General features: G+C 36.6%; 2 protein-coding genes across 4 annotated transcripts; both read right to left on the reverse strand.

Annotated features, from left to right (window-relative positions):
• Positions 1 to 1928: 1928 nt before the first annotated feature.
• Positions 1929 to 8515, reverse strand: LOC139966594 (uncharacterized). 3 transcript variants are annotated; one of them, XM_071969787.1, is made up of 6 exons: positions 7957 to 8515; positions 6891 to 6993; positions 6220 to 6269; positions 5347 to 5421; positions 3895 to 4050; positions 1929 to 2872 (listed from the first exon to the last, which is right to left on the reverse strand). In XM_071969787.1, the coding sequence occupies exons 2-6, from the start codon at positions 6901 to 6903 to the stop codon at positions 2714 to 2716; spliced, it is 453 nt and encodes a 150-aa protein (XP_071825888.1). In that variant the 5' UTR covers positions 6904 to 6993; positions 7957 to 8515; the 3' UTR covers positions 1929 to 2713. The 3 variants fall into 3 exon arrangements, with proteins under 3 accessions (XP_071825888.1, XP_071825887.1, XP_071825886.1); XM_071969786.1 differs by lacking the exon at positions 7957 to 8515 and having other exon boundaries at positions 6891 to 7601; XM_071969785.1 differs by lacking the exon at positions 7957 to 8515 and having other exon boundaries at positions 6220 to 6273; positions 6891 to 7601.
• A 224-nt stretch (positions 8516 to 8739) lies between these two features.
• LOC139966593 (ankyrin repeat and MYND domain-containing protein 2-like) lies at positions 8740 to 22116 on the reverse strand. The gene is made up of 10 exons (XM_071969784.1): positions 21882 to 22116; positions 21063 to 21127; positions 19312 to 19450; positions 18349 to 18522; positions 17089 to 17174; positions 16101 to 16312; positions 14151 to 14286; positions 13312 to 13440; positions 12770 to 12965; positions 8740 to 12422 (listed from the first exon to the last, which is right to left on the reverse strand). Exons 1-10 carry the CDS (start codon positions 21940 to 21942, stop codon positions 12322 to 12324), a joined length of 1299 nt encoding a protein of 432 aa, XP_071825885.1. The 5' UTR covers positions 21943 to 22116; the 3' UTR covers positions 8740 to 12321.
• Between the last annotated feature and the right edge of the window lie 2345 nt (positions 22117 to 24461).

Raw genomic sequence — 24461 nt, forward strand, 5'->3', positions numbered from 1 at the left:
AGAGTGTTGAGTATTTGGGTCATTTAAAGGATTAGTTCAGGTGTCACAAATGTTTATCTTATATGAAAGAGGACAATAAAAGAAACCCAATAGTGAAGAAATTATTCAAATATCTTTTATCCGTTTAGGAGATATTCAATTTTAAAGTTCTATCTGATTGTGTAGAAACTGCTGAAATAAGACTAGCTGTGACGTCATATCCTCACGTTCCTGAAAAGCCTTTGTTATTTGATTAAAATATTTTGTAAGATTTTATGACTTACAACCAAAAGAAAGGGCCTACGTCAGGAGATCTCATATGTGTCAAGGGAAGTATTTGAGATTTAACATCTGAAGAATGTTTGATTATATTTTTTTAGATTTGTGATAAAAAATGTAATTATTTTTTAATGAAATATATTGACACATGTTAAGGAAGTGAGGATGTGACATCACAGCCTCACAGTTAGTCTTTCTACACCAGTCATTTGCAAAGAAATTGTGAAATCTTCAAAGTGTGATATCTCCTTAACAGAGAATGCTATCATGGTAGTTTCTTCACTATTCTGTTTGTCTTTTTAATCTCTTTCATACAAGATAGACATGTCAGACACCTGAACCAATCCTTTAAGTGTATTCTGTCAATCTTCCGTAGTGATTCCATTTTACGTTTTGTTTTTAAATTATCTATTGACTCGAGTTGACTTGACTAATTTGAACACTTGACTTAATTGACCTCAATTTCTTTATTAAGAAACATTGTTTGGCTTGACTTTACGTACGTGACTTGAGATTCGACTCAGAAGTTAGTCGTTGCAGAGTTATGTGTTGTTCTAATGAACTAATAGAATGAGTGACGGGTATGAATATTTTTCTTATTATTGTTATTGCGATTGAAAGATTGAAGTTTTATTCAAGCAACAATTAAGGGGTAAGTTGTACACATGTTAGACTCTTCATCTACAATACGTTATAAGAAATATCCTTATGTTATAATATCACGTCATATGAACGAGAAATATTGCAATATAAATGATGAGCTCTTCATTGTGATAATCGTATCACGTTGGAAATTTGTTTGCATATCCTCATCATTCAGCTCTAAACGATTAATAAACGTCGAGGTTTGAAATAGTGTTTCGATGGGTGCACTTCAGATCAATAAAACAGGCTATGCACTTTAACTAGCAGATATAGCCTACTTCAAACAATTATAGCGAAAATGATAATTGTAAATGTGTGGTTCAAATATATAAGGACATGTAAAGAACGTTAACCCTGTGATATCTCCCAAACGGAAAACGATTTTTATTAGCTGTTTTTTGTTAAGGTTGTTCATTACAAGTCTCACTATCACACAGACCAATGATGATAATTGGGTATAATTCTCCAGAAATAAGTGCCTGATTTCGCAAAATGTGATTCTTATCATTGACACTCTACCCAATTTGTTCCTTCAAATTTAGGAAAAAATGATCATATAATGTGTTACTATGCGTCATGTTCGAGCAAGCTGTATTCCTTCGTGCAAATTTCAGATGATATCTTAGAGTGTCTCAATATTGACATTAAATTTCAAGTTAATACCTACTATACATACGAGAAAGGTCGGCGACTCAGATATGTCCTAAAGACAAATTTCCAAAAAAGTTATCGTAGTTATATGGCAAAATTCACAAATTCCACACTCACTATCCCCTCTCAAACCTACAAGGACGGGACACAGACTCCAAAACCACTGCAGTGGTAGTCCAGGATGTCTGCTTTGGTAATTATATTTAAAAAAAAAAACTCATATCATACCCTCTTTAAAGTAACAGTGAAGACAGTATAGGTCACCCCTTAAATGTGACCAATTAGTGTTAGTATATAAGGGGGAAAACCCAATTTTTAAGAGGCTTAATCAAAATCATATTAACAAATGAAGAAAGAAATGCCAACAAGATGTCTTATTTTAGTTTGGACTCTGCTCTATTTACTAATAAAACAAAATCACGGGAAGTTCTGTCTCAATGTAAATAAAAAAGCGAGTTTTTCAGATCATGAAAATACAAAATCTTCTCATACCCATTAAACAAGATTCAAAGAAAACAATTTTTACAGAGGATATAGAATACTAGTATAACATGTTAATAATTAAGACGTGGGCGCATGCGTGACTCTACAGGGCAAGAGCGCTTTCACTTAAGATGTTTTCGATGAAAGAAAAGCGTATTACAAAGAGACGTCAGCTACCCAAACATTACCGGGGAATGTATACATTCAATATCTATTACCATTATAAACATTTCTTAATTAAAATGGGGGAGGGGGTATTAAAAAGGACCCCTTGTACAAAATAAAAATATATAGCGATGGCTCTTTGGATGCAGGCCCAAAGTTACCTCAATGATGAATAAACCATGGACACTCATGTAGATAATACTTCCTGATGTGTTATCTATAAAAGTATATGAACTGTTCTTCTAGCCCCACCCACAAGCTTTCCTTGGGGATGAAAGTAAGTATTTTTTGCATATTTAATGGAGCGATGCTATGTTTTTCAAAGAACTCCATGATCATGAGAAACAACTCGTAACCCATATCTAACCTTCGAGTCACTGATGAAATACATCTCTTACGCCTATAGTGCATGACATTTTGACCTCAGAAAATTATTTCTTGTTACGACGTTATAAGAAGAGAAATATATCCAATTGGTTATATCCCCCTCCCTACGATTCTAATCTCGATTTCACTCATTTAGAACACTGCATTTTTCAGGTGAAATTTCTCTATCCGTCGATTGACCGTCTGGGTTTTCATTGTCCAGGTTTTCTGGAGATTCTGAGATTATTGGCAATTGAATAGTGATCGGGTTTTCTCCTTGGGCCACGTTTGGATTGTAAACGACCTGTGTAATGGGTATTATATGAGAAGATACATTTGTTTGTGGTCTTACTCCTATACTGAACTGTGCTCGTACTCATCCTCATGGATTTATTCTCGATGAATTTCGGTAAATAAATTCTAGATACTTGTGCAAGGTTAAGTACTCCTACTTGTGCTTATAGGCCTATATTGTGATTATATTTGTGCTGATATATAGGCCTATATAACCTTTTATATAGCATATAAATGTAGCCTATATATAGCCTATATGTAGCCTATATACAGGCTATATATATAGCCGAATATAGCCTGTACATATATATGCTATATATATATGCTATATATATGGGGCTAATATATAGGCTATATATATATATGCTATATATATATAGGCTAATATATAGGCTATATATAGGCTATATACTTAATATATAGCACGTGTTCTCATGATAAGGGGAACTCAACTTGTGCTCGGTGTATCTATCCTGCATGGGATACTCCAGAAATAATATAGTATTGTAAGAAGAACAAGACTTTCAATAATGAAATTATATGAAGAGAGCAATTATCACAGACATCATTATTAATTTATGGATAAAATTAAACCGTCCCGCCTTAGAAAATTGTATATACATATATAAAAGCGTTGGCCTTGTCGTATTATGTTTAGAGTGCGCAAACATTTGAATCAAACATAACTCAATATTCGGTTACTTGAAAAATTATCTTCAAATTTGTCCCTACCGCATGTATAGGGCCTACATACTAGTATACATAAAGTCATGTGTCCATTCAGGAAGCGTTTCTCACAGCATACTAGACCATAGTTAACATACAGTACTCCATGAAAGGTGTAACTTATATTATCAATCAGTTGAAGGCACTCCTTATTCAACTGGTTTTATACAGTGATGTGTAACATGAATTAAGGGTCCTCCATTGTTAGCAATGATTTACATTAGTATGATTTAGTTTATTGATATAAATATATCAATATCATTGCAGACATACACAGATTTGGTCATTAATCTATAAACCACTTACCACTTGGTGAAGGTCTTGAGCATCGAGGATAGGCCTACAACAAATTAGATCACAGGAGAGGCGTGCTCCGATGAGGCAAGAGATCATTTGCAGGGCGAGAATAATACATAGCAAGGGATACAGAGCAGATGAGTAATGGTCATTAACATGAACCAGCTGCACGGAGGAAGTAAAAGTAGATCACTTTAGACATTGGAGAAATATTAAACAGACATGCTCAAAGACACCTGCAGCAGTGGCGGAGCGTCCATACAGTCAGGGGCGGATCCCCCCCCCCCCCTGACGGACTCAAATGGACTCAAATGGACTGCTGGCGCCCTTTTCAGCTTTTTACCACTTTTTAGTTATTCGCGATTATTGACTTTTTTTTATTGCGCTCTCAAATACCTATTGACATTTGTCACATTTTGTTGGCGATGACACCTTTTTATGCTTCATTTATCTTCAAATTAGCAAGGCCGCACGGAAAGGGCCATTTCCGGCGATCTAGGGAGTATCTTTACTCAAAAATTTCTGTACGCTCCGCGCCAACCTTTGGTGGCACTCCGCTTAGATAGCGTCGAAAGCGCCCCTATACAGACCATTCTCGCCCCCCTGACCAATACCCCTAGCTCCGCCACTGACCTGCAGATGTTGGATTATATAGACTTCAATAAAAACTTCAAAAGTATGCTTGTTAAAATTCTTTGTGAAATTCATGTTTATGCCTATATTTCAGTCCGATCTTTCTCGGTAAAACTTAGTTTAATTTCACGGTTGTTGTTTACTTTTTTACCCCTGTGTGTTATATTAAGTGTCCTTATGCCATTGACGTTCTATTTTAGAGCATTTTCCACTTAAAAAGCGCTTGTCTGGTTGCAATCTTGTTATACTTTCTGGCAATGGAGCAACTCAGCTTACGACACCTTCATTCACAGAACTATAACTTGGAAGTCCAATGACCAGTGGCGTAGGAAGGTACTTTTGAGTGGGGGGCTGAAGACTGATGGCCGGCCTGGGGGAGGGGTCTAAGGGGAGGGGTGTCCCCCTCCCCTTTGGAATTTTTTGCATTTCCAGGTGGCCTCAGATGCAATTTGGTGCAATATAGCACACTTCAACACCCACTCCATTTTGTAAACTTAATTTTGTATTTTCACCTGGCCTTAGATGCAATTTGGTGCTCCAAATGAGATTTTTTTCTCATTTGGAAATGAAAAAGGGGTTTTCTGACTTGCGAAGCGGGGGGGGGGGCGGAATGACACTTCCGCCCCTCCACATTTTTCACTGGTTCCTACGCCCTTGCCAATGACAAACCTCGTCCTTGTTTGACAAGTTGTGAATATAACGTTTCAAAAGAACAAGAAAAAAAAAAGTTTTGAATAGCATATACATACATACATAGTATATACATACATAGCATATACATACATAGCATATACATACATAGCATATACATACTTAGCATATACATACATAAATGATCAACCACATCATGCAAAATGCACTTGTGACGGCAGCACATATATCTGTTACCAGGAACGTCACGAACTGTTTGGAATAAAGCAGAAATATTACGAGTGATTAATCCAAAATTGATTTCAAGGAGGGCTTTAGTATTGGAGGAATTTCCCGAGGGAGGGTGGTACCAGGTCTGGGGCAGCCCCGCTCTAGCTGAAATTAATTTCTTCTCCATCATAGTCTCCTGTCGGTTGGGGCGGGGGGGGGGGAGCTCGTGTCCTCTCCTGCTTATACCTGATGAAAGTATATTGTCTATATGCGCCTACTCGATATTGTGTCGGTTTGATGCACATATTCTTTTACAAACACCCCCCTGCCTGTCCCCAAGCAGCTCGAACGGGAACACATCCCCACACAATAATTCAATCACATGTTGAACATGTAATATGAACTGACAATCATGACGTCAGCTGGGTCCAAGCCTGGGGAGAGGAGGGATGAAGGTGCAAGTAATACAGCCCGGGTCCGAAATTAATTAGAGGGTCCCGGGAAACGATCCTGTCAAAGGTGGGATAAAGAAAACGTGTATTCTCAGTTTCATGATACGGTATACTTAAGTAAACATGAAGAGGGCAACAATGGACCCGGTGACACAATAGTGTCCCCGCCTTTGACGCTTGTGATTGGTTCTGCACAACTTCAAGAATGCTTACACGATATGCTTATACGATACATAGCCATTGAATGCAAATTTCACCAGGATGCTTATACGATACATAGTCAACTCATTGAATGCAAATTTCACCAGGATGCTTATACGAATGTGTTTATCTTTCGTCCTGCCCACAGCCTACCTCTGGACAATCCTTGTAATGTGCAGTTACTAACCTTCCATTTGTCTTCCCGGCTGTGAATACCAAATAATCCAGTAACGAGAGCTAACTTTCAAGAGATAAATGAATACGAGAGAACTGTTGATTGTTGATAATCCCTGTCAGTGAAAACTCATGCACTTTAAGTATGTTATGTTGTTTTTCCCACTTTATTCGGTGGTACATACAGAGGAATAATATATAAATAATTCCAAAGCCTTTCATGAAACATTTACAGAGACACAAAAATGTCAAGAAAAACTAGTCGCGATCATTTGTTAATTAGTCTAAATTGAAAATTAAACGACCATATATTCAATGACAAATACAAATATTATGAATACAACTGTATCCAGCTACCAATATGATATAAGGACATAAGGAATATCATTGTCAATCAGATGTTACTGCAATGGATGCAAATTAAAAAAAAATCATTTAGATCAAAATGTCCAAATATGAACAGATTTCGAGGGAACAGTGACGTCAGAGGCAGGTCGGGTCCCGGAAAAAACCCCATCTATCACCAGGCCCCCAAATATTTTTAATTCCATGTTTTTCTGCCCCACCCCCTCATAATTGCCCCCGGGCACCGTTGAGTATCCCCTGTACGCCCCCCCCCCCCATCGTCAGTCTCCTGTGAGAAACATGGGAACATTAATATTATAATTATGAAAATAGCCTCACCACGCCGTTCCATGCGTCCCAGCCTATATCAGGAAGCTCCGCGTCACCATTTTGAACATTTCCACATTTGTAGTGCGTGCGACTGTGTCCTGCTGCCAAAGATCTTCCAAAGAGAATTTGTATAGAACCGAATATCATTATTAAAATTCCGATTACTTCTAGGCGTTTGAAAATTCTCGCTGACTCATGGTCGGTCATGACATTATGATCATTAGTTGAATCGCTGTTGTCAGCCATTTTACCGAGTTCATAAATTCTATAGTAGCCAAACCAGTAAGTAAGCGGTTTCTTTAAAGCTGCAGCTGAGGCGCTGAAATTTTCAAAAAGCTCGTAGTAGTATAAGTTTACTTTACTCGTTCGGGAAGGAAAATAAGGTTATCTGAAAGGATTACTCTGTTTCTTCAAGTCCAGGATAACTGCATCACAATCGAAAACACTATGAAACATATCATCTGTTAATAATAAAAGACGTTTCATTCACTGTTCCACAACATAAAATAGTATTTTGAAATGAAAACAAAAACAAAAAAAATGTCACTCTCACTGCTATCTGTGCTTCTCAAACAATTTGTTACTTATAAAGTGTATGTTTCTTCTGCAGCATTTTGTAAGTAGAGCTGCTACAGTCTCCTTGGTCATTTACAAACAGGCTATATAATGAGCCGTTGTAGTGTACTTGCATTTAACGAACATTTAACCGTATATAATTATATATATATATATACATAAACATATATATATATATATATATATATATATATATATATATATATATATATATATATATATATATAAACACTCATGAAATACATATGTTAGTCAAACGTGAAGTAGTATAATTTACGATATAGTACCCATATTAGGATGCTCTTTCGGTCTCCGTTAATTGAATCAATTCGAAAGGGAAACCTACACGCAAACTTAACTTCCTGCAAAATTGATAAACTGTCCAAGTGAATTATAGGCTAGTCGTCAATCATTAAATAACCATAAGGAAAATACTCGACTCATTTGACGCCTGATATACCCTAGTTTGAACCGTAACAATTTTAAGGTTTCTACGTACCTGTACGGATTCTGGATACACGGTGCCTCTTTGAACTGTTTTTTAGCACATCACTCTACAAACTGTACACTAGACAAAATTATTCATACATCATGTCAATTACGAAATTCCTGTCACTCGTACCAGAAATCACTTTTTTTCCTTTCACGTTAAATAAAAATCAATAAACATGTAATAAGCTACATCAACAATTTTCTTCATGCTACTTTTCTCTTTTGAATGTAACGTCTTAAACATTTCTCTAACTAGCAATTATCATTACTTCCAAATCAAAAGTGCTTCATGGATGGTTACGTTTAACTAATTACTGATATACTGTCGGATAACCGGATTGTACCGCCGGTAGCTTCGGGTAGTGCGTACGGTTAGCGGATCTTGACCATGGAGTTTCCATGGAGTCACCGCCTAAATGCGTGCATCATATTATTGAAAACCTGCGTCCTAAACTCTCATTGTTCGAGAAGGATGACGTGTAGGTCAGAAGAAGAAAACAATTTGTGAACTATTTCCATCTTCCACCTTTTTCCATCACTCGCACCCCATAATAACTTGACGAATCCCCCCCCCCCTTCCTGTTTTGTACCAGCTGCGGATGCACGCTGTTTCACACCCTCAGGTATCTACACTGCAGGTCTGGAGATGATGCTCCTGATATTTGGATGCTAGATATATTGATGACCATGTAGTACAATAAATTCTATTACATATATATGACTTGTAAGATGACTTGTACGATGTGACATTTTTTGAAAAGACAGACAAATGAATACAACTCATATCGAATTCTCAGAAAACACACATTTTTTTTATCATCAAGAACATTGCTTGGACAAGATACAAGGGTCAGCTTCACTCATTATGCAACTGTCAATTGTACAAACAATAGGGTGATATATCAACACAACATTTCAACTGATTTGGAGACCAAAATGATAACATTACAAACCATACCATATAGCAAACATATATGTACCACATATCTGTACAATATATATTGAGAGCAGGTCCCATGGGTGTGGGGTTACACACCCATCTCCCCCCCCCCCACCATTTAGTTTAATAGTTCCTTGCACAACCTTACGTGTAGACCTACCTATAAACCTATTTTATAGCCTAAATATGTCAGCCAAATATGAGAGTTGGCTTCAACAAGCCCATGGACAACCCCAATCCTTCCTAAAATCTTGGACCAGCCTTTGCATTATATTCCACATAGGGACATGAGTTGTGTATCTTAGCAGATTCCTGACATAGTGAAATTCAAATATATAATTACGAAAACATCAAGAAGCACAAACTAGATCAATACATAAGTACGTACTTACTACACTGGTCAGATACAAAGTTCTAAAATTGGACATAATAATAATTATAATCAGGCAGTTATTTTAACAAAGCTAAATCGACCTCGAATGTGGGAGAAGCCCGCAAGGGCTTATGGATTACAAATTTCACGTCTGGTGGCTTCCAATTCAACATTTTATCTCAAATTTGGAATCTTTTCAATTTAGAAAAATCATTTCAGTCATTTTCTCTGATAATTTCACTGGGGGACATCAAACAACTGCTCTCACCAACGCTGGTATACGCTCTCACCAACGCTGGTATACAGTTTTCATATAACACTGTAACAATGCAGCGCTGCTATACATGTTTTCACTGTTATCTAATAGTGAATATGGCCTACATGCATAAAACAAAAGCTGTTCTAATGTGTATAATATTGAACAACCAACTGTAATTTGGCAACTCAAAAGATACAAGCATTTAAACATCATGTGATTCATTATCTAACCATGCTCCATTGAGAGCACACAGAACACTTTCAGTTCTACTCTTAGACAGACATCAAACCGAAAGTGTTCCTTCGAACCTATCTGCTTAGTGCAGTTATACGACCTTACAACCTTTTAACTTCAATAATATCAGATCTGATGCAAGGTGAGGTAACAGCCCCCCAAAAAAAACTTCACAACAAAATGTGACAGAAGGTTGGCTTAGTTTGAAATTGGAAAACATTTTCACTCATCCATTTGAAGATTATTTCATCCCCTTCTGGAGAATATCATATTCTTCAGAAATGTTGGTGTATGGTATTCATATACTGCATCTGTCTGACCTTTTGCAACAATATCACAGGTCTGAAATCTTACTCGACAAGTTGAATGAAAAGAAATATAAATACTTCACACAATGTGTCCAAACGTGAGAGATTACCCAACATGGGTGAATAATTTATCCCATATTTGTTTTTGCATCACAAAATGGGCAAATTGCTGTGCAAGTGCAAAGTAGCGTAGCTGTTTTTATACATAGGAACCATAGTCTTTCAAATAAGAGGCAAAGTTCACAGGCTTCAAAAGTGCTATGCAAACATTTTACACTAAATTATTTCCTGCCCAAAATATTCCACAAACAATTTCCTTGTTATTGTATATTACAGTAAATCAGATAGAAAAGAACAGTCCCCCTAAAAAAACACAAATTATCTCTTCTAGTTTTGTGACTTTCCAATTGGACTAAAATGAAAGAAACAAATTTCTGTTCTTTCAGAATCCAGCTCTTAATATCTATTCATTAAAGAAAGGTGTCTAGGTTACCTTACTTACATTACATAACCCATAGCATGTCCATTTCCACAAGATTCAAACAAGTTTCACTGATGTGAGGTATTGTACTATTAATAACAGACGATATGAATAACTCTTTTCATCCTTTCGTACCTTTTGTACCATTTAATACAAATAATAATAAGCAAGTATCATTTATAACCAGTGCCAATGCCGATTACTTCTCTACCACATTATAATGCATCTAACAGGTTTGATTCAAAATGACCAAAATTCACGTTGGGATAAAGACAGAGATGGATTGGTTCAAAACAAATGTACAACCATGATGCATTAAGCACTGGCAAGAAATTACCGGACAGGTTAAAGTAACAAAACCATGAGTCCAAAGGTTGATTCCTGAGTGTGAACTGAACTTTAAACATCGGAACAAAGGTGAATAGGAAGTGATTATGTGTGATTGCCAAAAAAATTGTTATAAATAGGTACTTCTTTATCTTTACAAACCTAAACAATAAAAAATGAAAAGCAAAATTGAAATCAATACTACGTCTGCATACATCCAGTAATTCTCCAACTGATTGTGTAACCTTTGACTCAAAAAATTAAATAAAAGCACCCAGCATTTGAAAATAAAAACACAAGAAGGATTTAGGTGAGAACTATTATACTAGAGAGATATTGTTGTACCAGGAGGTGACTGAAAACAAAAATGAAAAAACAATATACAGTGCCCTAATAATGAATAAGTCTTACATAATAAACAAAAAAAGATGTTCACTATTCAGTTACTGTAATCTCAAAGTAAAATAGTGATTTGTGACAGGATTATTCTTAATTTAAATGAAGTTATTCAAAATACACAACATTGTGATAGAATTCAAGGTTGGAAAAGTTAACGTTGATAATTATTCACCGCAGTATTATGCCTTTTTATGATGTTCCCTTCCTGAGCTTTCAGTTTTCTATTCATTTCTATCTCATTGCTCTCTCTTCAAGACATTTCTCTTACAACCATGAACCGCATAATCCATTATTCAAACCACCTGCTCTAAACTTCCTTATTGCCCGATATTTTGAGGACTACTCTCTTACTAACAAAGATTAAAGGATTAATTCAAGCAGAATTGTAGTCTTGATATATCATAGTCCGTGAGAGAGGAACATTCCAGTGCTAGCAAATGTTTCTATCTAGCTATTCTGGTTTTCAAGATATTCACTTTTAATATTGATGCTCTATCCCTGGAATGCTCCTTTAAGGCTAGAATGATGATGATGATGATGTAGATTCCTTCTGTGGATGCCTTTATGATGGTTCAATGTTTTATAAATTCAAGTAATTCAACCAAAACATGTTCTCTTAACTTCATATACTCTAAAAGAAGATGCTTGGATGTTAGGTATGCAACAGAAGTTGTCTTTGACAGGTTTGTAAGACATTATTAACACATCATATGGAGCAATAAAAGTCTAACATTTTTCCATTGAGTTTTGTATTGCATCCGAGGTACAGATTATAATGGTCTGTGTAATTAGACTATACAGTCCAGCCACTTTAACTGATGCACCTTGGCTGTTTAAAGGGCCATTTCTCAAAAGCAAAGTATCACACAAATACAACCTGGACTAATAGATGTGGTCTTTACCAGTCTACAAACTTCCTTCCAATGTCTCTTGGCTTGCCATCTGGGTGGATGCTACACCTGAAAACACATACATAACCATCTATATATGAGAGACACAGTGCAAAAGAGAGATTAAAACTGGGGACATCTCGACTTTCCTCAAGTGATTATCACGACTCTGCCTGTTTGACTTCCTCTGCTGGTGGTGTTGGTGAGTTGATCTTTTCCTCAGAGGCTACTGCTGGATCAGCCTTCTGGTCTGATTCAACCTCTGGTAAGTGAAGATGAGAACAGAGAGAATGATTAAAGGATGGAGATTAATGTTATCACAACTCAATAAGATTCAAGTTTTTTTCCATTCAATTCAAATTTATATTTTCTCACATTAAGCAAATGCAGGTGTCTGGTATACAGGATTAATTTAAAGTATATATCATAGACACTAGAAAAACAAAACAAATTGTTTATCACACTAGTGACCACAACCAAAAACTGGGAGAAAAGGAATGATAAAAAACAACTAATAAACAAGAAATAATTAGCAAAACTAGGAAATCTGAAACGATTCTGCATGAGACTTAGGTTCTAAAACTATTTGCAGGATAGATTCACACTGACCTTTGACCTCCTTCTCTTTCTCCTCCATCTCTTGCTTCTTGGCATCCTCTTCGTCCTTCTCCTTTTGTTTTCTCTCTTGCTCTTCCATAATCTTTCTCTCTTCCTCGGCTTTCTTAAACTTTGCAGCGAGTACCTTGCAGCGCTTCTTATGAGTGAACCAGTGCATCTTCTGACAGCTCTGGTTACAGTAAAACACCTGAAGGGAAAATGATCGCAATTGACAGTGAATCAAATGATTATGGAGGAGAAGGTTTGCGGGTCATTTCTGGCATGCAGAGGCTACTCTGCTTAAAATCTTCAGTTCGATTTTAAGGATTAATTAACTGAGCAGATACTCCAAGAGAGAAGGGTAAAAAACCAAAAAACTTTCCAAAATATCTTAACTTCAACACCTGTGCCATAATTCATTGCAATGTAACAAAATAGTGGTGGAATTAAGTCTACTAACTTGTGCCAAAAAGCACCGATTGTGCTGAAGTTGACTTCCAGATAAACATTTTTTGTCTTCTGATGTTTACAAAGTGATGGAATATTCAACTCACATATTTACAAGCAGAACACCTTTTCTCTGCCTTGGGCTGGTTACAAGCGGTACAGAGGCCTTCTGTATCGATGCTTCGTGTACCGTTGATCGCCTGGGTGAGCATGACCAGAGCAGATGGATCTTGACCCTTCAAATGAATGATACCAAGACAAACGAGCTTAATTAACCTGTGTTAACTGTCTGATGGAATTGTTCATGAGACGACTTTAGACTTGACTGTAATGAAGATCATTGTACCTGTACAGCATGGTGTCACTGAAAGACAAATGGCGTTTAATACAATCTTGAAAAAGAATTAAATATTATCTGATTTTCAACCTGACCTTGGAATGAATCATTACACCGTAGCATCACCAAACACATTCTGCTTTGAATTTGATACTAGTTTGAATTGTTACAGTGATGTGTCACCTTACAACAGGATTTATGTTTAATTTACAGTGGATGATTATATCACATGGCATCACGGTTAGAATTTGGTTTGAATCTGATCTTTGGAAAGAAATATAATTTGCTATTTACTTTGATGTCTCAATGAATCATTACAACAAAGCATCATTAACACAATTTGTTTTAACATTGATACTGGAATGAATTGTTACGTGAATGCACCACCTATAACTACCACACAAAATTCGACCAATATGTTATCCCCTTCTCTGCCTGTGAGAAAACCCTTTTCAGGTCTCAAATCTGTAAGAGAATGATGTCAATCTGTAACACAATTGATTCTCTTCTATCCCCAAAGGGGGAACTACTGCTGCTAAAAGGGCTAATATCATGGAATGGTCGGTTCTGGAACGAAAAAGACATTTCAAAAACTGAATGTTATCTCACAGGTTGGATATCTGCAAGGTTCCTGACTATTTGCATAAAGAGTTCACTCTCGTGGTAGGGAAATTCCCGGACGGAATCTCTGATGAGCTTCTCGATTCCAAGTCTGGTACCATCAGCTTCCCTCTCCTTCATCAGCCTAAAGGGAACGAGATAAACAAAAAAAGTAACCTCTCATATTTTCTTAAGGTGTTGGAAGACAGCTAAACCAAAGAGAATAATTTGCAAATGAACATTTATATAATTCCAAAATATTAATACCCAAACTTGCAATTAATAAACAAACAGATATTAAATTTTTACAAATTCTTGACTCTTTCATGTCATCCAAACATGTTTATTCTCTTTTCTAATAATATTACAGATCCTGTAATATTTAGTTTTGACAATTTATCCTTCACTGACTTTTTCATGTTTGCTAATAGTAGTTGTACCAGAGTTCATTGTCTTAAACTCTAAAAGTCACAAAGTAGGATTAATACTTGGCATAACTGTTTTTCTAATAGGGTTGTGAATGAGTGGAACGGTTTGCCTGAGAAAGTTGTACTTGCTAGTAGTGTGAATGGGTTTAAGAATGCTTTTGGAAAAGCACTTTAAGATTATAATCGGGTCTGAGTGTTTGTGTCTTTAGTTTTTTTTCTCTCTCCTATAGGGTCCTTGATGGGACTTGAGTGTTCTTCCTGATCATTTTTTTTCCCTACTAAACTAAACTAAACTATCCTTTACACCCTATCTTACAAGATGGCAACACTTTTTTAACACTGCCGGCAACTTGCCTGCTTTGATGTTGATATGTGTCATCATCTAATTATGACTCATTAAACTTACTTGAAAATTACACAGGGAGGAGTTACTTGACATTCCTACTCTTCTAACTTTCAAATGGGAATGATTAAGGTAAAATCTTGATCTCTTTACATGACATTCCTACTCTTGTAACTTTCAATGGGAATGATTTAGGTACAATCTTGATGTTACTAGACTCTACTCATCAATAAGATGTTAAGATTTGCAATTCTGCATGAGTGAAAGTCAAATATTTAGACCAAGCATGCATGTCACAGGTTCCTTCAAAATGTCTTTAACCTATTTATCATATTTCACTTTTACTTTGAATTGAGTGGCAGGTAATAATATATCTATTATTATCACATAGTATAAAGACTTAATTTCTACCTCAAGTACCCAATGGCATGTCATATTTTTCTACATGTGACTTCAATGATTTCAGGCTTTTACAATATGAAACAGACTTTGTAAATTTTATTACTTGCAGAGGTATTATTGATAAACTAGCTAAACTCATATCACTTTTGCTTACAGGAGACATGACCTCAACTATCATATTTAGCTTATACGACAGCGATCTTTGTGAAGAAGAACTTCCTCAAACAGTTAAGGAAAATGTTGCTCCATTTTGGAAATATCCTAGTTTAAAAGTTGTGAATTGGAGCAGTCATTTTGTAAATCTGTGATGTCACAGTACCACTAGGATCTGAAAGTATTCATATCTCTCTTTTCTTTTTCTTCATTTTTTCAATGTAGAATGTAAACAGTGTTGACACTGAAAACAAAAATGCCATAATGAGGTCATGTAATGAGCTTCCACTTAGGTTCAGCATTTGCAAAACCTTTCCCTATTACAGAAAAAAGACAAATTGTAATACATAAAGAAAAAGAAAATTGAAGCACATGTGGCTCTATGATGTCATATTTAAACTTGATCAAGTCTTCAACCTTTTGTGTGTGAAGGAACATCAATCCTGTGATATCTCCCAAAATAGAATAAGATTTTTTAAGTCCTTTAGGGAAGTCGTTCATGACAGCTGCCTCTACCACATAGACCAGTGATTGAAAAGAGTACAACTTTACATTCCAGATTATCAGAGTGTGAGATCTTGAACCAAGTCTGCTTTTGATATAACTTGAGCTTCTCTTCTGTACTGTACTTACATTTTTATCAGGCCATCGATGCCGACGTCCGTTTTTTCTACGTCCCATTTCCGGCAAGTCTGAAGCACCTGACATAGATAGTGCATCTTGAGGGAGAGAACGTCGTTTGTTTCTGATGATTTCATTTGCTTTTCGCTGATGTCTTCCAGTACCTTGGATAGTTTTGGAGTCTCGTTCACTAATTCCATGTTTTCTTTCAGGAACAGGGCAAGCTGCCAAGTTAAATAAAAATATTGCTCGAGAAAAATGAACGTCTGAAATTCTGGAATTAAAGTGGCTGGATTTAAATACTATACCACACTGACCAGATCAATGCCAGTTCATCGCAATATGAAAACAATACTTTTGTAACCTCAAATAACTTGTTTGCATGCATTCTAAGTTCTTTACGGACAAATGTTATTGAATATTTAAATAAGTAGTTGGAATTTTAAGAAAAATAGGGCCCATTTTGAAGAGCCAATGTCATCGTCAATTTAGCACATATATCTTAAAGGATAATAACATGTTGCAAATGTGATTAGCCATAGAAACAAAATTAGCATGCAAATTTTCTTTGTTTTGTCTTGAAAAGTGACATATCAAAACTAAAATTCTGCCTAAAGTCATTTTTTAATTTGATAGCCATTCATATAAAAGATGGATATTCATTTGAGTATTAGTCTGAGATTTTCCTCATACAAATCTTTTAGGGGTTCACACATTATTTATCCCACTTGGAGATGACATTCAAGATAATTGACAGGTTATGTTGTCATGTACTGTTATAACCAAATGTTATACAACACATGCCCAGTTCACAGGTGCCACATGAAAAAAGAGACAAATTTCTTTTTTACTCTCAATCTTGACCAAAGGGAGTGATGACTGATTATTAAAAAGGAAACAATTGGCATCAGGTCGAGATTTTAAACAGAATCCATACTGTGAGCTTTGCCAAGATGATACACATATACTCTGAGGAGGAAAAAATTTAAACATACTGTACCTTTACAGGACTCAAGTTATTGCACAAAATGTATTTTTGAAACGTAGGAGCTAAATCAGGTCGCAGTTTGGGCTCCTTGTCAAAACCTAGGGCAGAAAAGATAAACAAGAAATGACTTTTTTTTTAATACTTTTGCCGTGGAAAATTTCACACAAAATGTGCTAGCAAAATTCTGTTATTCAAACATAATCAGTTCTTCACAAAACAAACATAGTTTCAACAAGGATTAAAGATTCACTCTACCAATGGCAAAGTAGTTCTCTACAGTATTGGTCAGATCTAAAGAAACAAACACCAAAGAGGTCAGTCTGTCATTTGACTTCAGTCTTTCTTGCTTTGTGACTCTAAGTAGAAAGTAACAAACCCATTTTCTGAACTGTTTGGTAGTCTGATCAAAATAAACACTATCAAAGAACTGTAAGGTTACCTACTTGTAGGTTCACTTGTTCTCATTTCATACCCTATTAATGTGAATGGTTTTCAGCGTGATTCTTGACACAAAATAACACTAGGGATTCCGATCGCATTTTGCTGTTGCTTCTTTAATACACAGTTACTGCTTAACGGTGATTACTTTAAGCAACAGATACCTTTTCTTGAAATATTTCACAGCATTTCTGAGAATGTGATTCAGCAAGACCCCCCGATTTAAAGACTCCAGTGTACGTTTATGTCAGAAATTAATATGTCATTGGATGTATACTTTTATCCCTGAAAGTGAACTGTGTAATTATCATCTTCACTTAAGGAACATATAAATTAAGATCACGTACACAATAAACCTGATGATAATATGCCCCTCAGATGCATACAGTAAAGCTTTATGACTATAACACTGAATTGTATTTTATTTTTATTATTATTATTATTTTTATTATTATTATTTTTGTATTTTATTGGTTTTAAGGACCCCTTTGGAAATAAGCTTTTAGCTTAAAGGGTTATCCTTGGCATGTTATCTTCTTTTCGATGCATTTAAGTTTATTCCCTTCTTGTATTTTAAATGTTTATCTTTATGTGCAATTTTTTGTTTGTATGCAGATGAAGATTGATATCTTGCCGAATAAAATCAAATCAAATCAACTGTCCAAGCATACACTATACAACTGTAGTATTCCATTTGACTCAACTGTATCTGTCTCTACCACCATGTTTCTTATCTCTCATTCCAATAGGATTCACTTTATCTATTAATCAACCTACCTTGCTCTAATAATATTGCAGTACTTAAGAAAAGGGAGGTATGAAAGGCATGCATACCTCTTGGGACGGTATAGTACTTCAAGTCTTCACTGGAAAAGAAGTTTTTGATCACGGTGACACACTCGTGCTGGCCGACAAAGGCGGCCATTTGACACGCATTCCTGCCCACAGAGTTGACAGGTGAAGTTTTGGCCCCGGCATCTAACATCATCTTGGTAACTTCAGGGCTTCCTGCAGTGAGCAAATGAGGAGGAGTTCCTGTTGGCATATTCTTTTCATTAAAAAATTATTTGCTTTAATGAGCTTTACCCACAATGAAACCTTCCCTCGCAATCATGAGTGACAACTACATACAACAATTGTATTCAAAAAACTATTTTCATTTCCATATACAGTACTGTTGTATAATCCTCACATGTGACAAACAGCCTAATTGGATGAAGCCATACAATGGAAGGAGAATCCTTACAGTGTCAGCAGTACAGCCCAACAGGTATTAATTATGTTTAATTACTGTACTGTACTGTACTGTACAGTACAGTACAGTACAGGAGGAGAGGTTTATTGTGTAAACTGGAGGGTACAGTTCTACCAGCTGAACAACACTCAGTGCTGCTCTGTTATGCTTTGTATACACCAAGTTGCCAAGACGTGTGAGTAGTCAATCCCTGAGTCACTTGGGTTAGCAAATAAGCAATCAATCAGTCAAACCATACAACAGAAATCCCATAAATAAATCAAAACATTGTACTAACATACTCTCTAATGCAATTAACTACTTTAATTCACTACCCAGAGTTGCAACGTGATATCAAATCAATTTCGTTTGAAATTGCATGAACTCCATGACTGTGAACTCAAAGAAACAAAATATAACCTCTTTCATATTACTGCCTTAAAATGAATAATGTATCAATGTCTCTTACAACTGCCATACGCTGTGTATACATTCTCATCAATCTGTTAAAGTATCATACAAATAATTAGATATAATGTAATAAACCATGATGAAGACTGTACCTGATAATGCAGCAAACATTAATGTTGTGTAGCCATTTTCATGTTCGTTGGTGTTAACATCTGCTCCATGACTGATCAGTAGTTCACATACATCCTTGTTGCCTTTAAAGGCAGCATTCTGCAATGGAGTCATCCCATGCTGTATGTACCCAAGAGATGTAAATTAAATAATGTTAATAAAGCAAGAACATTATAATTAGTATGAACACACATCTACAAAACTACAAAAGGAAAAGCTCTACTGAAGACCATATGCGATGACATCAAAGATCACACGTCATCATGACAAATTTGGAATGATCTTTGCTGGTCGTCCATCGGACAACCAGGTCATAGGTTTTTTGTTGTCCGAACATCAGAGTTTGGTTCTCCAAAGAAATGTAGCATGTTAACAAAGAATGACCGATACACACACTTTAGAAGGGTTGTGTAAAATTGGTGAGAAGGACAATAGCTTTGGGCCAGTAAAACTCCCTTCTGGGCAGATCATAGTAATGCCACTAATTATGTTTTATTTCAGTATCTTTTAAAGTGATGGAGGGTGATACCAATTTAATTTTTTTTTTATGTAATTACAAATTAACAATGCAATCTGAATTTGATGTATAAAACTAGTCATCTCCTCGATGACCTCCAAAGCTGATTTTGGTTGTCAGAACAGGATTTTGGTTGACTGGGACAACAGTACGATCCTTAAAAATTAGCCTGATGATGTTGCAATTCCAGAAAGAAGCTTTAAGTTAGTTTGCCAAACAAGTAACCTACAAGCAAGTACATTGTGTTTACCATTAAGAAGGGTTATTCCACCTCAAATCAACCAATTTTCTGAAAAGGTCCCAGGTAACCCTCTCAGATTTAGATGAAACTTCATAGAAGGATGGCCCAAATGAACACATATAAAAAGGTAAAATTATACTCCATGTCATTTTCAAAATATGACCCATTGAAATTTGGTCAAAAGGGCCATTTTATGCGTGCGCCAGTCGCAAAAAAGGATTGTTTGTGATATTTTCCGACTTTGAAAGCTCATCATTCAGTCTTTGTACCAGGTAGATAGCTCAAATTTGGTATTCTAGCTTGCTTCTTGCCCAAATTCATGAATATGCACTCATCTAAATGCATCTCCTTTAATTTTCAGGTTATGGTCACCAAAAGTAGGCACTTCATTCAGCCGATTTTTTTTTGTGGATTATGGGGTCACCCTGTGCCCACATGAGGGGTCACATGAATCCTATATTCCCTGGGTATTATCTATGGTATGGTTGCATGTCTGTACTCAGAAGCAATTATAAGCTCACCAATGCATTAATTGAGAAATGGCATGGGCCCAAAGTTGGCTCCAGTCAGAAAAAGGTCAAAAACACCCCTCCCGTCTTGACCCCGCGATCAATTGAAACATTTTTTCGAAATTTACACCAGTTACACATACATATTATATCTACTTATCCACCAAATTACAGCATACGGCATTGTGTATGATTTTATTCTTTTGTATATATGTGTTCATTTGGGCCACATTCAATCATTCTCATGAAGTTTCATCAAAACCTTAGAGGATCACCTGAGGACCACTGGTTGATTTGACATGGGATGACCCATATCTTCTGTACCAGTGTAACACATTATTTCAATCATCTTTAGAAGGTTTAGCATTTCTTAAACAGAACAGAATTTCACATCACCACTAGTTGAAGGCGATTCAGCCAGGGCATACTGGGAATCAAACACTGCAGTTAGTGTACTCCACTTACATCGTCAAGGCAGTTAACGTTGACATCATCCTTCGAAAGAAGTTCCTTGATCAGTATGATGTTGTCTGCATAAGAAACAAAGCTAGTAGAAGTGAGATAGGTAAAGTTTTGAAAAATCAACCACTCGTTAACTGCCTTTACTTCCATGATCACAGAATTTGAGCTCAAATTTTTAGCTCAGAAAATAAAAATTTGGGTTATAGGCTATATCTGGAGAACATCTGAGGTATTTATAGGAATATATATCTAAATACCTTTATCTAAATATCTGTAGACCAACAGTTGTGTTACAATGTTATGGTACTGTAATTTTCTCAGTTGTTTTGGAATTAGCAACCATATTAACTACATAAAATGATTGCATGTGGACTACGACTAGATAATACACCTTCCAGTGGGCTAGGGTTTAACAGGACACATTGTTGCTAGAAGTTTTAACTTATGGAATAATTAGGAACCTACATGAAGGCTGTGACATGTGGTCCACATGAAAACAAAAGGGTTGTTGAATTTGGACACCACTTATCTTGCCTAATAAGTATTTTAAGATGTAGCTGGTAACAAAAACTACAAATTCAAAGTTAATCAGCAATCCAGCTGTTCTGGAGAGCATGAATTGTAATGTAAGGTAACTGAGTAATTTCACGGCGCCCTCGACTCCTATATATGTAGGACGTAGCGCCATTTAAATGATCATATTGTAAACTATACATAAGCCCAGTGTAACTGATAACAATGGTACTTGGTAGGTATGCTGGTTAGGATGCATTTCTAATGTTACTACCAAATCAAAGTACGTTTAATACTAGAACGCCTTACCATTCTGAACATTCTCGAAGAGCACACGTTCCGAATCACTCAGATCTCCTTTTGTCTTCATTTTACATCGACGAGAGTGTTGCAACTGAAATTCTCGAATAAAACAAATGCTGGTCACCGAAATAACCCTTGGTCAAGCTACCTTTTTTTAATAAAATACGTTCCGGGACAGAAAACTGTAAATTGGTCCCTTAGCAGGCTCGCAAATGTGTATAAATATTTCGCAAATCTGATTACCGGTTTGAAGCTAACAGCCATTAACAGCAGACCATAAAATCATACCGCCATGAGCCACACGGAGTAGCTGCTGTATTCAGCTACCAATATGGCTGCTAGCTCCCAACACGCCATTTGATTGATAGATATCCTTTACTGAAGAACTATGTAACCATTTTTTTACAGCTCGTCTTGCTAGAAGGCACGTAGAAGATTCGGCTGTGCCTGGTCATATTACGTACTCTGCTACACAGAAATTTAGCGAAGTGACAACTAGAAACCGTGGACCTTCGCAGCCGTGTTCATAGTAGATCAAAAGTTTCGAAAAAGTGATGTAGAAATTCCAATGCTTAGTTTTAATTACCACTGGCACGTTAAATATATATGCTCATTATGTCCGCTATGATTTTGCTGTAATATTCTATCTGCCAGTGCGCACGGCGGTGGCGGGTCTGAACCAGTGGCGGAGCTAGCGGTATTGGTCAGGAGGGGCGAGAATGGTCTGCAGGGGCGCTTTCGACACTATCTAAGCGGAGCGCCACTGGTTGGCGCGTAGCGTACAGAAAATTTTGAGTAAAGATACTCTCTAGATCGCCGGAAATGACCCTTTCCGGGCCTGGCTAATTTGCAGATAAACGAAGAATAATAGGTGTCATCTCCAAATTACACCAACAAAATGTGACAAATGTCAATAAGAAGATGAGAGCGCAATAAAAAAGTCAATAATCTAGAATAAGTAAAAAGTGGTAAAGAGCTGAAAGGGCGCCATCAGTCAATTTTAGTTCGTCGGGGGGGGGGGGCATCGGCCCCCTGACTGTATGGACATAGGCGTCCGAGGCGGGGGGGCAGGGGGGAAGACTGCCCCCCAAATTTCCAGAGGACAAGAAATTCGGGCAAAAGTCATGAAAAATTCGGGCAGCCTAAGAGGAGAAAAATATATATTTCTTTTTTTACTCCTCTTAGGCTGCCCGAATTTTTCAGGACTTTTGCCGAATTTCTTGTCCTCTGGAAATATATATATATATATATATATATATATATATATATATATATACATATATATATATATACATATATATATAAATATGCAGTAGCTTGCCCGAATCTTTTTCAAATTTTTTGCCCGACAATTCCATGATTATCTTTATTTAGCATCATGATGTCCGAATATTTCCGTGTAACACCACCGTAAGCGCAGTTCATCTACCACGCTTTTTGCACGATCAATTTTTTTCTAACTAGTCAATTGTATATCTGGACCAAGGGCGGCGGAACCGGGGGGCACAGGGGGCACGTGCCCCCCACTTTTCCTCAGGTTAAAAATGTGCCTTTTTTCTACATAAAAATTGAGGTGCCTCAAGTTAGCAAGAGGCCAGGGAACCAGAATGAACACTCGGGAAGGTCCGTTTCCGGCCATCTGAGGGGTTTGTAAAACCAAAAATTTTCTAGTACGCTCCGCGCCAACCGATGGTGGCGCTCCGCTCAGATAGTCGTGCATAAAACTTTGCAAATCCTGGCTACGCCCCTGACTTTTAATGAATTTCTGTGGGTCAAACTCAAAGCTATTTCGAATGGAAAAAAAATGTGAAGATATTAACAAGAAAAAACTCTAATTCGGAAGATTCCTACATTAGCAACTAACATGAGTTCACCTCCTTTTGTCTCAAAAGAAAACTTGTTCCTTGTTTCCCAATTTGCGCATTGGATATTGCAGTGCTAGTATGCATATTTTCCTTTAGGGGGGGGGGGGGGGGTTGATGTAGTGATGTGTATTACACAAATAAGATAATACAATAAGAGTTATAAAGGGTACTAAATGTAAGGCTGCATCAGTCCAATCGAATTTCTGCAAAGTGCCCTTTGATGTCGGTGCCCCCCCCCCCCCCAGATTAAAAGTGCTTCCGCCGCCCTTGACCTGGACATCCCCAACATGAGTGCATATTTACTTTTTCATGGATGGTGGGGGGGGGGGGGGTGCCTACAAGCCTAGAAGTACAGGTGTTATATTCTAAACTTTTTTTGTGAGACAAATTGCAGTCTCACCCGACACAGCGACATTATCCCGCCTACGTGTCGTTGAACAATGTATGTTTTTTTTCTGGAGGTAGCTGAATCTGTGTTAAAATAATAAATTAGGTAACTAAATAGGAGCTTAAAAAATATACTGTCCCATTTTTCCCCTTCAAAGTGATGTTACAATTTTTTCTTCTTCTAATTTACCAAATTTTTGGGGAACTGTAAATTTCTAAAACGTGAGATTATAAACTAAAGAATGTTTAGATGCAACTTGCAAGGCCTCAGAAGTGCCGTTTCCGGCAATCTGAGAGGCATTGTGTGCCCAAAAAATTTCTTGTACGCTACGCG

This window comes from Apostichopus japonicus, chromosome 4 (assembly GCF_037975245.1).
Source record: "Apostichopus japonicus isolate 1M-3 chromosome 4, ASM3797524v1, whole genome shotgun sequence".
In the NCBI taxonomy this organism is placed as follows: domain Eukaryota; kingdom Metazoa; phylum Echinodermata; class Holothuroidea; order Aspidochirotida; family Stichopodidae; genus Apostichopus; species Apostichopus japonicus.